This window comes from Stegodyphus dumicola, chromosome 2 (assembly GCF_044657685.1).
Source record: "Stegodyphus dumicola isolate Sdum_Otavi_A_Nest chromosome 2, ASM4465768v1".
In the NCBI taxonomy this organism is placed as follows: domain Eukaryota; kingdom Metazoa; phylum Arthropoda; class Arachnida; order Araneae; family Eresidae; genus Stegodyphus; species Stegodyphus dumicola.
The window spans coordinates 27,165,694-27,179,467 of record NC_140769.1 but is presented as its reverse complement, the minus strand read 5'-3'; the positions used below and the strand labels follow the sequence as shown (position 1 = coordinate 27,179,467).

Sequence of the window (13,774 nt, the reverse complement as noted above, 5' to 3'; positions counted from 1 at the left end):
TCACACTAAAACTAAGAAATAGCTTAGCAAGGCTCCGGCTGAATTTTAGCCCTGAATATATTGTATAAAGTACTATTCAAGGGATGATGAATGCAAAGAAATACATGAAACAACAACCGTGAAACGATCTTTTCCCAACATACCAATGAAAAAATTTAAATGCTTAAGAAACCCTAATGGGAACAGAAAAAATGGTAGAAAGATTATCAGAGTATGGATAAACGTTTAACGGTAGATGTGTAGGTATAAAAACAATGAGAAAAACAGTGCAACACTTTTTCTGACCACAGTGCACTGTCCTTACAATCTTAACTAGTTAGCAGAATGTTCAAAACAGAAAATCCCCCGAATCCGAGGAATTATCTATAAGCTTAGAATAAACATAATGTTTTCTACCAGTGAACAATTTTATTCCTTGTTTATTAGTTACATCGTCTAAAAAAGTCTGCTGGGGCTCTTTTCTACGGCAAACTACTAATGTTGTACGTGAACGAAAACAAAAGCCACTTTTAGTACTTTCACGAAAGAAAATTAAAAAATTCATTCTCACTTCCTGGATAATTCTTCTTCCTGACCTTCGCCATCAACCTACTCTGGAGATTAATTATAGGCTATATAGAACAAAATTTTTGTTTTTCTTTAAGTGTGACTATTTATAGTTTGTAAACATTTAAACTGAAAGTCCAGAGTCACCACTATGCTAATCCATGTTGGATAGGTTTGCGTGTTCTGCATCACGAGCAAATTTTCAGATTATTCCAGTTATGCATTTGCCAAAAGAAAATATTAGTTCACGTTAATCTTCGGGTACTGGAATCATGACATGTGACAACACGATTCAAACCTTAACAAGACTCGTATGTTTCTTTGTCTTTTGTATCATACTGAAGAGATTTATACGGTAAACATGCACAACAAATACGTTCCACAAATTACCAATTGTTAGTAACATTTACTGTCAATTTCATTTCATTTCATAACGCTTGTGAACATTTCTGGTACTTTTCGTCTGCACATTCAATTTTAATGATTTTTTTAATAAACTTGTCTAAGAAACACCGCCTGGATAAGTACCAAGTACTTTACTTCTTTTAATACAAATTTAGTATCACCAACACTCGTATCATTATTTTAACAAAATGGAAAGCCATTTATCAATAAAAGAGATGTTTCTCAAATCGATGGAAAAAAATATCTGTCCCAGCTTAGAACATTATTTTATATTCTTCGAATTAAAGATAAATTTTTGTAAATTAAATAAAACCCTTCTATAAACCAAGAGAAAACATATATATATATGTTATTAAGCGTTTTTGATTTGAACAGTAATCACTAGACATTTACAAGGGAAAAAAAATCTGATTTTGAAAAGTCATCTATTTATTAAACACAAGGGTATAATTTTAAAATATAGTTTCGACGGTTCATATTTCACAAGGCAGAATTTTCAAATAAAAATCTTTTCCCATTTTTATTATAAAGTATTAAATAGATGCATAACAAAATGCATACCGTACATTGTATGAGATTTCAATACAATATTTATATAAAGCTAAATTTCTTGTCCAGCAAGAATAAAACACTTAAATTGAAGTTTTTCACAAAACAGATTTCAGATGAAACTGTTTACAACAGAGTGTTAATTTTCTGCTGGAGTATTAAGTTCCGTCCTTTTTTCCACCATTAATGGAAGTTCTTTAACGCTTAAAAAGGCATTGCCTGGAATAAACTTGAGAGGTTCCTAATGAGAAATAAAAATTCATGAAGAAACAATTTCAAACATTTTCATACGACAGTAAAAATACATAGTTCTAATTTATTCAAAACATTTTAAGTACTGTTTCTTCTACATTTGTAAAATTACAAATATTATTTTCCGAAAAATAGTATTTATATGTAGCATAAAATAAAATCGAGCGTTTCATAGCATCAACCCAGTTTTCTCGCTCTTAAAGTCATTTATAATGCAAAAAAGTAATAAAAAAGAGTAAAAAAACTGTATAAGAAAATTTTTTGACTTTTAAAAGTTTAAACTTATTTCCATAACTTACAAATTACCTGCCAATATAGCTTAATTACCAAGTATTTTAACTACATCGAGTGAACAATGGGTGATGTTTTGTTGTGGTGGCGCCATCTATCGAGGTGAAGGTCATCAACCGAAGTTTTCTGGATTTTGGTATTGCTTATATTTAACTATCTATGTTTTATAAATATTTGCATTCTAATTATATAAGAGAAAACGCAATATGTTTTCATAATATAGCCTTTTTAACAGACCTTTAAATTACGGAAACAAGGTACATCCTAACTTTCCAAATGTTATGAGAAATGTTAACACTACAATCATATCTTCATATTATGACTAAGATTTTAAGTACTTCTATTTACTTATTTATTTTCATTTCTTTAAAAACTTGATCCTGTGCTCGTTTCGTATACTTTTTCAAAAAAAAATATTCAGCTTATCTTTACAAAATTTGTGACGATTTTATAAATTATGTCATTTAGAAATAATGAGAAGGATTTTACGTTTCGGTCCAAAAGAAATAAAATTATCCTTTTTTTACAAAATATTTCGAAAAGGTAAAACTTTTAACAATTTTTTTAAAGTTTTCCGCCACGTGTATTTATAACCTTAGGTATTATTAAAGAGGCGACCTATTTATATCAATAAGAAAATCTGCACTTTGAAAAGTTTTTAGTCAGAGTATACTCAAAGCTATGAAAAAGCGAAATTTGAATGGCTGTATAGCTTCACTTATTACCAAATATATATTATATTAAAAATTCCCTGCATTATAGTTCGCAACGTCTGTAGTGACCTAGTACACAACAGCACAATTATTATTTGGGTATTTAATAAATATAAGCTTTAAACGTTATAGAAATTGCTAGCATATGACGCAGTTATACAAAGAAAGAAACAACATAAACAAAATTATATCATTCTACTACTGAAATATCGAAATCGATTATTTTCAAAGCATGTGAAGCAAATGGTAGTTACATAAGATATTCCTTGGAAATAATTTTGCTTTCCAGATGGCAGTGGTATGCATTTGCTATCTTAAATTTCCAGCCCTAGGTTATGCTTGATTGTATTTTGTTGTATGTACTGGTGGTGAAATTAATGTTGTTCTTTGATTCTCCTTTTTCTAATACGTTCAGTATTGTCCGTTTTCCAGCAATCGATAACTTTAATTTTTATTTAATTAATCCACTTACAGAAGCAGTTCTTCTAAATATATTGTTTTTATTTGCTAACTAGGTGTTTGGTTTTGTACTTTTCTCACCCCTTGTTTAACAAAGTATTATTTTGTATCGTTATCAACCTTAAAGCTTAAGTTTTATTTCGATTAGTTGTCAACTGCATACGTTATTTATAAACTACTGTAAATTCTTCAAACTATATTATTTGCAATTATTAACATTTGATTTAATCTATTATTTTTTTACTGTTCTGTATTAATAAAGTTCTTATAGATACAAAATCTTGACTGGAGATAAATCACCAATTATATTCTCTAGTTGTTCTGTTATGAAATTTATTTAATTTTTTTTAACCATCAGAATTTTTTCAATATGCAGGATGCAGAACAAGAGAATATTTCTTCCCCATCTTCGTAAATAAAGTGCATTGAAACTTCACTCGATTTAAATGTCTTTATTCAAGTTATCGAACTTTTATGAGAAGGGAGAACAGAACTCGATAAGACACAGTATGGGATGTGCTAAGGTGAAAAATATTAGCAGGGTAGCAAGACAAGTGAAAACTATTGGCGAGGACAAAAGGCGAGAATTTATGACAACAAATCTCACAAATCAAGATGGACCGCTACCACACTTTCCCCTGATTGCAAAAAATATCTTAAACATTCGTTTCTACCTCACATAGAATAAGCGAAATACATTCATTCTTTTCCCCTATGAAATCTAGATCTTAGGTTAATGGACTTTTTCTCTACCATTTTTTTAGAAGATTCTTATTTTTAGCGAAAAGATTCACAATCTTATCTTAGATAAAATAGATCATTGTAATATTATTTTTGACGTTTCTCTTTCATTCTGTATGGGTCAGACTTGAAGAATCGATTCCGATTTGCACCAATTTTATTAACAATGCACACAAAGGAAAATCGTAATGCTTTTGCGATTCTGTATTTTCTAATAACGCAACAAAAATATAGCAGAAAAATACGTAATAATGTTTATTTCTACATATGCTAACACCAAGCACTAAACATAAATTTGCATAATTATGTTTTTAAAATAACTTTGACTAAATAAAAAATGCTTATACACATGATATACTTACTTCTGTGGTTTTTGCTTTTTTGAACCTGAAGTTTCGCAAAATGTTAGCCATGCATAACTTAATTTCCATCAGCGCAAAACGCATACCTAAGCAGTTTCGAGGTCCAGCTCCAAATGGTAAGTATGCATATTGAGGATGACTTAGTTTACCTGAAGCATCTCTAATCCTAGAAATAAAATATAAAAATAAACATCATTTCATACTTTTATCCAATTTGATTTTATATTTTTATCTAGCTCTACTTCATCAGTGAACAAAGTCACTGATTAAGAGTATGATGCATATCTATCACTAAAACGAATATAATGCAATATAAATTGCCTCGTCTCTATGCATAGAAAGCACTTAGGAACTTATTTAGAAAAACAATATTTTGAAAATGTTTATAAATCTTAATTTAGAATCAGTATATAAAACGTATTTAGTATTTAGAAAGTATTTAGAAATCCTATTTAGAAAGATAATACTTAGAAATTCTATTTAGAAAGAAAGTATTTAAAAATCTTATTTAGAAAGAAAATATTTAGAAATTCTATTTAGAAAGAAAGTATTTAGAAAGAAAGTATTTAAAAAAAATAATTTTTTAAATCTGTATATAGATCGTATTTAGTATTTAGAAAGTATTTATTTCTATTTAGAAAATGCGATATATTATATATACTTATTTGGGACTGCTCACATTTCGCCAAAAGTGCTTTAAAGAGCAAATACAAAATTGAAAGCAAATTGCAAAGAAATTGTGAAAACGAAATCTGGTGCAAACTTCAAACATCTGTTGTAACATTCAAGCTGTCGTACACCATTTGTTATTCATGTTCAAGAAATGTTTCAAATTAATCACTGTCTTGTTTCCTTTCCCATCTTCTACCTCTGCTATCACTTTTCCCTGACATTTCGGGGCATGGGTTGCTATGCAATTCTTAATCCTCATGATGTGCCCTACCTCCCCCCCAGAAGGTTGTCGTAACATTTACGGGACACCATGTATATGTGTAATGTTTCGATGGTGTATATGGCTTGGTGATTCCGTAACTGCGAACGTAAACCGAGAGAGTCTTGTAAATTGAAATGATTGACTTGTAGACTGACGTGACCTAGTTCAATATAATTTTATTATTAGATAAAATATATTTGGAGATACATTTACATCACACAGAATTATGGATGCAGTATGCACCCTACAATTTCAAAATTTAGCCCATTTTTAAAAAAATGGACGATACAGCGAATCGAGCTGTGCGTGGAAGCTAGACCAGAAAAGAACGGCGAAAAAGAGTATTCCAAGTTCCAAGCTCCGCTGGATGCGCCGCTGTAGACTGAAGTGGTATTTACAGTAAAATTTTTCTTATATCTGATTAGCATACACTACATGCATTGCGGAAGGTTAGAATACATAATGCGGAATTAATTTTCAAATATTAGAGTTTCGAAAAGCTATTGCTATTTTAAAAACAGAGAGGAGAAAAAGTCCAAACTAAAAACCAATTTTTCAAAGACCAAAAGTTGAAATTCAAATGAACTTCATAAAATCTGATAAATGTACAATAAGAATATTTTAAAATGTAAAAATTAAAATAAGCCATCACAAGAAAAACCAAAAAAAATATAAAAGAACAAGAAAGGAGAGGATTCCAATCAACTTCGACACAACGTCGTCAGGAAGAGGTATGACGAACTTGGTATTTTAAGGGCAAGTTTTCATTTTTATTAAATTCTTTTTGAAATTAGAAAAATCATTTTAACTTGGAAGATATTTTTAATGATTTTACTTTGTATTTTTGCGATTTTCCTTCGCTTTGAGGAGGACCAGAATTTTCGGGTTAAGTATTAAGATTAAAAAATATATTGAAGTGGTTCATAAGCTAATTCTAGATACAGAATAGTAAAGATTTTGTCTTGGAAATGGAACTGTAATTAAGTTCGACATACCTCCTCCTGACGACGTTATGTCGAAGTGGATTGCATTCCTCTTCTTTCTTATTCTTTTATACTTTTTTTTGTTTTTCTTGTGATTGTTTATTTTAATTTTTACATTTTAAAACATTCTTATTCTACAATTATAGGATTTTATAAATATTTTATATTTTATTTATTTGAATTTCATTTTTAGATATTTGCGAAAAAGTATTTCTAAATTCGTTATATATATATATATATATATATATATATATTTCCTAAATAATATTGATTAATTGATTATATTATCTCCTAAGTAAAGTAGAATTATATATATATATATATATATATATATATAATACTTCTATGCACAAATTCCAATAACTTTTTAATTGCAATAGGTTTATATTAAACGCAGTCATAACTAGAATAAATGAAATTGAATTCTTTGTTATATTTTTCACATTAAAGATATGTAGACGGTGGAGAATAACTATCGCTAATCATCGATTATCCGTTAAATGAATTTTACACGTACTTTTTGTGTTATTATCTGAAAATACAACTACAACAACTGCAATGTAAAATATTTCTTTTATTATTTTCATTCTCATATATAAAATGTAAAAAGTGTTCGCTACGACTAAATTATCAAACAAAATCCACAAATAACTGTCATTCTACAATATTTAATATACCTTTCAAATTATAAAGAAACTTTACACTTTAGGCACAATGACATGCAAAGTCAATATATCAATTCACCCTCAAAACATTCACAAAATCGTTTCTTTCATCTCTTATCATCTTCAGCCAAATTCATGATGCGAAATGCACAGGAAACTAAGATAATTTCTTTAATACAAACTGAAAATACACTGCTGGCAATTAAAATTACAACACCGTGAAGGAAAGAAAATACAAAAAAAAAAAAAAAAAAAAAAAGATATTTAATGTACTTCAGCAATCAATAACCAGATGTATTGAATGGGTGACAGATCTGGAGACCGGCAGACCAGAACAGCAATCGAATATCCTGTGTATCGAGGAAGGTCAGAACAAGATGTACAACATGTGGTCTTGCATTATCTTGTTGGAAGAAATGGCGTTTGACATCGAAGATAGGGCACAATCACTGGTCCTAAGATGCCAGAAATGTACCAATTTGCGTTCAATTTACCGTCGATCTGAACCAGCGATGTGCGTGTCGTGTACCCAATGGCTTCCCAAACCATCACACCATGTGCAGGGAACCTATGCCGATATCGAATGCAAGCAGGCGACGAGTGGTCTCATCGGAGCCTCCAGACACGTATACGGCTATCAGAGTACTGCACGCAAAACCGGGACTTGTCTGAAAAGAAGACATTATGCCACTCTTGTATCTAGCTTTGTCGTCCGGCGCACCACAGTCGCCATCTCTCTCTTTGCTGCATTGGCAAGGGAAGCCGAAGTAATGGTCGCCTTGCTAATAGTTCACGCTGCTGCTAGCATCGTCACACCGTACGAGCGGATACTGGGCGTGCTGTAAACATGCCTATTTCCTCACTAAGGTCCCAATCACATTATGTTTCACCTACGCGGGACTTCGCGTCGAAAGGGACAATCCTAAGAACCCGCACATTTTTAGGAAATCCACGCAGCTAGATTACCATTTTCACTTACTACAAAGACTTGAACGCCAAACAGTAATCGATTATCGCTCAGATTGGGATCACATCATCCTTAAGGAGCAGAACTTTCGTTTGATTGGTTGATCTCTATCCGGAACAAAGCTCCAGACGAGACATTTTCGGTGAGGTTTGAAAAAAAAATCCCGCGTAGCCGCTACATCGTTTCCGTAGCTAGGCGGGACTTCGCTTCCATCGGAGCTCTTTTTCCTATGAATCCTACCTTTTAAACCAGTGCTACCAGAACTTCGTTTCTCAGAAAAGTTCCGCCTAGCAGGGACTGTCGCCAGATGTTTTGCAGGGTTGACCTCACAATATGTCTGTCCACTCGGGCGCTATTCTAGGGAGGGCGTTGAGATCCTTCATGCCGTTCGTTATGACCCTCAGCCACCCACTGATTCCATATTCGCATAACAGTGATTGGAAGTCGACCAGTGCGACGGGCGATATCACGATACGATAATCCACACTCTCGATAGGCAGCAATCCTGCCTGTATCGAATTTCGACACTTGCTGGTAAGCATTTATTATTATTATTCGAGGCATGAAATGATATTCTGAGCAAACCCTGACCTTACAAAGCGCTTTCCGAATGTGAAATCCACTACACAACTTTTATTTTATGCAGTGCTTCAGATGTGGTTTCTCCCTCCTGCGTCGTCTAAATGCGCTGACATACTAATCGTTTGCATATCCCAACCTCTACTTCCTTTCATGTGGTTTTGACGTTCCTCGGTTCATTCCTTCCTGGTGCTGCAATTTTAATGGCAAGCAGTGTATATTGTTCATCTATAGGTTGCATCGACTGATTTTGTTTCTCATAAAGTGTCAATAACTTTCTTCCACATAATATATATATATATATATATATATATATATATATAATGTTGTATGAACTTAAATCCATTTAGTGCGAATACAAGTTATTATTACTTGCGCAATTGCTGCAAAGTTAGTTAATAATAATTTATTTCATAACAGTATTGATTAATTGATTATATTATCTCCTAAGTTTAATTAAAGTAGAATTATTTTAAAAGTGTGCATCCATACTGGTAAGTTATATTTTGAAAGATGTTTTGAAGTAATTTGAAAGCAAAATGTTAATAATATTTTAATGGGGACTGGAGTTAAATCATCACGAAGAATAATATATCAATTGTAAAAGGAAAAATTAAAACATGTAATTATTGTCATTGAGCGGAAATTAGTTGACTTTTCAAGGGGAACAAACCGACTCCCGTTCAATGAACAATAATTGATAAAAATACGTAAATATGAAAGTGTTTCGTCTTTACTCGAGTTATAAGTTAAAGCCAAACCGGCAATTCTAGTCAAGCCAATAATTTCCGCGAATAGTTGCTACTCAAAGAACTTATTCTCATGAAGTATTTTAGTTAATTCAATTTGGAGTAAAAATCAATTACTGTAGAGAAATCCTGTAAAACTCGAGTAACCGTCCCCAACACTATCATCTTTATGTATTTGAGTACTATATTATTTGTAGAAATTAAACATTGGAAATTGTCATTATGAAATCGAATTCAAAGTAAAGTTGAAATAAACATAGAAGATTATAAAAAAGATAAATAATGCAAACTTTGTAAAAACAAATCAAAGAAAACATAAAAATAATATAAAAATAATATAGAAAATAATATAAATAAGATCAGTGAATGTACATGAAGATATAAAGGCCAGAAAGGTATTAAGTAACTTACATTCTTTCTAGTGGGGGAGTTGGCAAAGTGTTCTCTTCTTGTCTGACTCAGAAGTGTAGGCTGTCCGAAAATTCTTAGCGGCAGTAGGGGCTTTGAATAATATCAGTCGGTAAGACTTGGGTGAAGTAATTTATGGTAGTGGGTGGGACTTGGAATTCTTGAGGGATGTATTTTGTGGAGTTCTTATCTGAGAGAGACCTTCTGTTAAGATTTTTTTGAAAAAACTAGTGAATGGAAATTAATTAATTTCTGGCTAATTGTCGTGTCGCAATGTGGGTGGGACTTGGAATTCTTGAGTTCTTATCTGAGAGAGACCTTCTATTAAGATTTTTTTGAAAATACTAGTGAATGGAAATTAATTAATTTCTGGCTAATTGTCATGTTGCAATGATTAAGAATTTAAGAAAGGAAAAAGCATTTTCGCTGTCCAAGAGCTAATAGACAGTCTAAAGGCAGGAAATAGGCCCATTTTTTTTAGTAACAGTAAAGTAACAGTATATGTCTCAAGACAATTAGCTTTTTACAATATATACAATTGAGTAATTACACTATATACAAATCTTTCAACTGACAGTCATCCAACTTATACCGCCTTCTCAGGTTTAGGAATAAATTATCATATCCCTATCAGTTAAATGATTTAGAGTGAGTATTTAATGCCTGCTCTTTTAAGGCAATGGTTGATAAATTGAAAGAGAATTAGATTATTTTTGAGAATTTTGATAAGGATCAAAATTTCGCGTTGTAAATCTATTGTATCTGTGCATATAGTTTTAATTCGTTGTATTTGATTAATTATAGTATTGTTAATTACTTTTTTGGATATGTTGGAGTTCCAATTTATTAATTTGTTAGTATTGAAATTGAAGTTTCTTGTTTTGTCAAAAAGTAAAATTTTTTTGTAGTTAATGATTTGAAGATCTAGAAAGTCTATGCTATTTTGTGAATTATTAGTTTTATTAAGTTTAAGACAATTCGGATAAATGTCGGAGTTTTCAATTTTACCAAAATTATTAATTGTAATAAGGTCATCAATATATCTGTAGGTGTGTTTGTAGTAATTTAACTCTTGTGGTTGTAGATTTTTTTGGATGTTAAATTCTTTGACAAATAAAAAGATATTACAGATCGAGGTGCTGGAATGTAAGCCCATTGGCAATCCTCTGACTTGTTTAAAAAGTTGATTTTGAAATTTGATGTAGTTATGAAAAAGTGTGCATTTTAGGTAGGTTTTCCATTTGTCAAGAGTCATGATATTGAGTATATTAGGGAAACGTTTTGGTAGATCAAGTAAACTGGTATAGATTTCTTCTAGAGGAAGTGAGGTATATAAGTTTTCAAAATCATAGCAGTTAATGTTTTGGATGTTAATGGTATGAATGGTATTAATGACAGGAGTGTTATTATGAATGATCCAGCAATAGTTATGATTAGTGTTACAATCATTGAAAATAAATTTACAGAATTTATTAAGTTGAATTGAAAAATAATAGTCTATATTTTTCTTGTAATTATTAGTACCATTAGCTATAAATCTAAATTTTAATGGTGTTTTATGGAATTTGGGAATCGCATAAAGATTAGTAAATCTGTTGTAGTTTGCATTGAAAGTAATATTGAGTTTCTTATGAAAAGTTTTAATCCTGTTTATTATAGATGTTTCTGTAAGGTTGGCTAATTGATAAGTAGTTGCATTGAGAAGTTCTTTATGAATAATCTCAGTGTAAATTGTTTTCATATAATGCTAAAGTTATTAGTTGCTTTATCTATTTTTGTAATAGTAAAAAGCTGTTTTAATTTACTAATATCTGATGTAAGTTGCGACCAATTCAGTGTACTTTTAAATTTGAGGTGACTGATTTCTGTGGATATGCGTTGAAGAATTTTAGCTTTCCATTTTAAGAAGGTATCTATGGGTAAATTCAGTTGATAGCTTGCTTTAACTATAAATTCGTTGATGTTGTTTTCGAAAGTCTTGTAACAGTAATTTGTAGTCATGTTTCTGACTGGTCTAAATTTTGTACCATAACTCATTAGTGTTTTTAGTTGATGGTTTTGTATGATATTCAGGTTGCCAGTAATTATGTGCTGGTGATGAGAATCTACGTAATTGCTGTAAATTGGTGTCTTACAATGTCATTCTGCAGTTTCATCTATTTCATGGTGGTTAGTAAGCAAGTTGCTTAAGGTCCTTTGATATTTAAATGCAATCATTGGTATTGTGTCAACTGCGGGGAAGTAATCTTTACAATCTCTGATGATTCTTGAGAAATGAATATTGTCAAACTGCGGATGCAGAAAATTGACTTTAAAATAAATTTTGCGTTGAGTGAGACTATTAGAGAGTCTGAAAAGACTAAAATCAAGAATCATGTCTTTAATGATTTTTATGTCGTCGTAGCTTTCTTGAATGAATTTTTTTAGTTTGATAAGGAATTTATTAGTACAGGAGTGTAACCAGTTGAGAAGTTTCTTGGGAAAACAGTCTGAGTCAAAAAAACATTTCAATTGTTTTTTCAATGCAAGTGTATTCAAAGTGGATAAAAATCTCGCATTATTTTTTATTTTGCTTCCTCTTTTTCCTCTCTGCGTTTTGATGCTGTAGAGTTTAAATTGGCTGAAAATAGACTTCTTAGAAGTATCTCTATGACTATGTATATAAGTGTTAAGTCCATATGGATAAAGTGAACGTTGTATTAGTATATAGAGAGATTCCTGAAAAATTCGTGTTTTGTGATTGGGTATTATATCTAGTATCTGAAGTTGAATAGAGTTGAAGTCATGGTGTTTAAAGTGTTCTAATTCTGCTGTATTAAGTTGTGATGGTGTACTTATTTTAATGCTATTTTTTTGTGCGTTGAATTTTTTGATTTGAGCTCTATGGTTATTGATTCGAAAGTTAAGATTGTTTTTAGTCTGTCCTATATATTTAATATGTCAAGTACCGCATGTAATCATGTAAATACAGTTAAATGTTTTTCATAGAAATTGTTTTTTGGGTTTACCTGTAGCAGGCATGGCGTTAAATTTTCAAGTTTGTCATCTAGTGGAATGACATTTAGTGACATCTAGTGGATGACAAACTTGAAAATTTAACGCCATGCCTGCTACAGGTAAACCCAAAAAACAATTTCTATGAAAAACATTTAACTGTATTTATATGATTACATGCGGTACTTGACATATTAAATATATAGGACAGACTAAAAACAATCTTAACTTTCGAATCAATAACCATAGAGCTCAAATCAAAAAATTCAACGCACAAAAAAATAGCATTAAAATAAGTACACCATCACAACTTAATACAGCAGAATTAGAACATTTTAAACACCATGACTTCAACTCTATTCAACTTCAGATACTAGATATAATACCCAATCACAAAACACGAATTTTTCAGGAATCTCTCTATATACTAAAACAACGTTCACTTTATCCATATGGACTTAACACTTATATACATAGTCATAGAGATACTTCTAAGAAGTCTATTTTCAGCCAATTTAAACTCTACAGCATCAAAACGCAGAGAGGAAAAAGAGGAAGCAAAATAAAAAATAATGCGAGATTTTTATCCACTTTGAATACACTTGCATTGAAAAAACAATTGAAATGTTTTTTTGACTCAGACTGTTTTCCCAAGAAACTTCTCAACTGGTTACACTCCTGTACTAATAAATTCCTTATCAAACTAAAAAAATTCATTCAAGAAAGCTACGACGACATAAAAATCATTAAAGACATGATTCTTGATTTTAGTCTTTTCAGACTCTCTAATAGTCTCACTCAACGCAAAATTTATTTTAAAGTCAATTTTCTGCATCCGCAGTTTGACAATATTCATTTCTCAAGAATCATCAGAGATTGTAAAGATTACTTCCCCGCAGTTGACACAATACCAATGATTGCATTTAAATATCAAAGGACCTTAAGCAACTTGCTTACTAACCACCATGAAATAGATGAAACTGCAGAATGACATTGTAAGACACCAATTTACAGCAATTACGTAGATTCTCATCACCAGCACATAATTACTGGCAACCTGAATATCATACAAAACCATCAACTAAAAACACTAATGAGTTATGGTACAAAATTTAGACCAGTCAGAAACATGACTACAAATTACTGTTACAAGACTTTCGAAAACAACATCAACGAA

At 31.1% G+C, this 13,774-nt stretch overlaps 1 protein-coding gene across 2 annotated transcripts in view; it reads right to left on the bottom strand.

Annotated features, from left to right (window-relative positions):
• Positions 1 to 1,444: 1,444 nt before the first annotated feature.
• Positions 1,445 to 13,774, bottom strand: part of LOC118199031 (cytochrome P450 3A2-like) — a 56,807-nt gene continuing 44,477 nt past the window's right edge. For both annotated transcript variants that reach the window (XM_035370812.2, XM_035370818.2), the window contains 2 exons: positions 4,319 to 4,484; positions 1,445 to 1,741 (listed from right to left, as the gene is read on the bottom strand). In XM_035370812.2, coding sequence (XP_035226703.1) covers positions 1,640 to 1,741; positions 4,319 to 4,484 — 268 coding nt within the window. In that variant the 3' untranslated portion in view covers positions 1,445 to 1,639. The remainder of the gene's footprint in view (positions 1,742 to 4,318; positions 4,485 to 13,774) is intronic.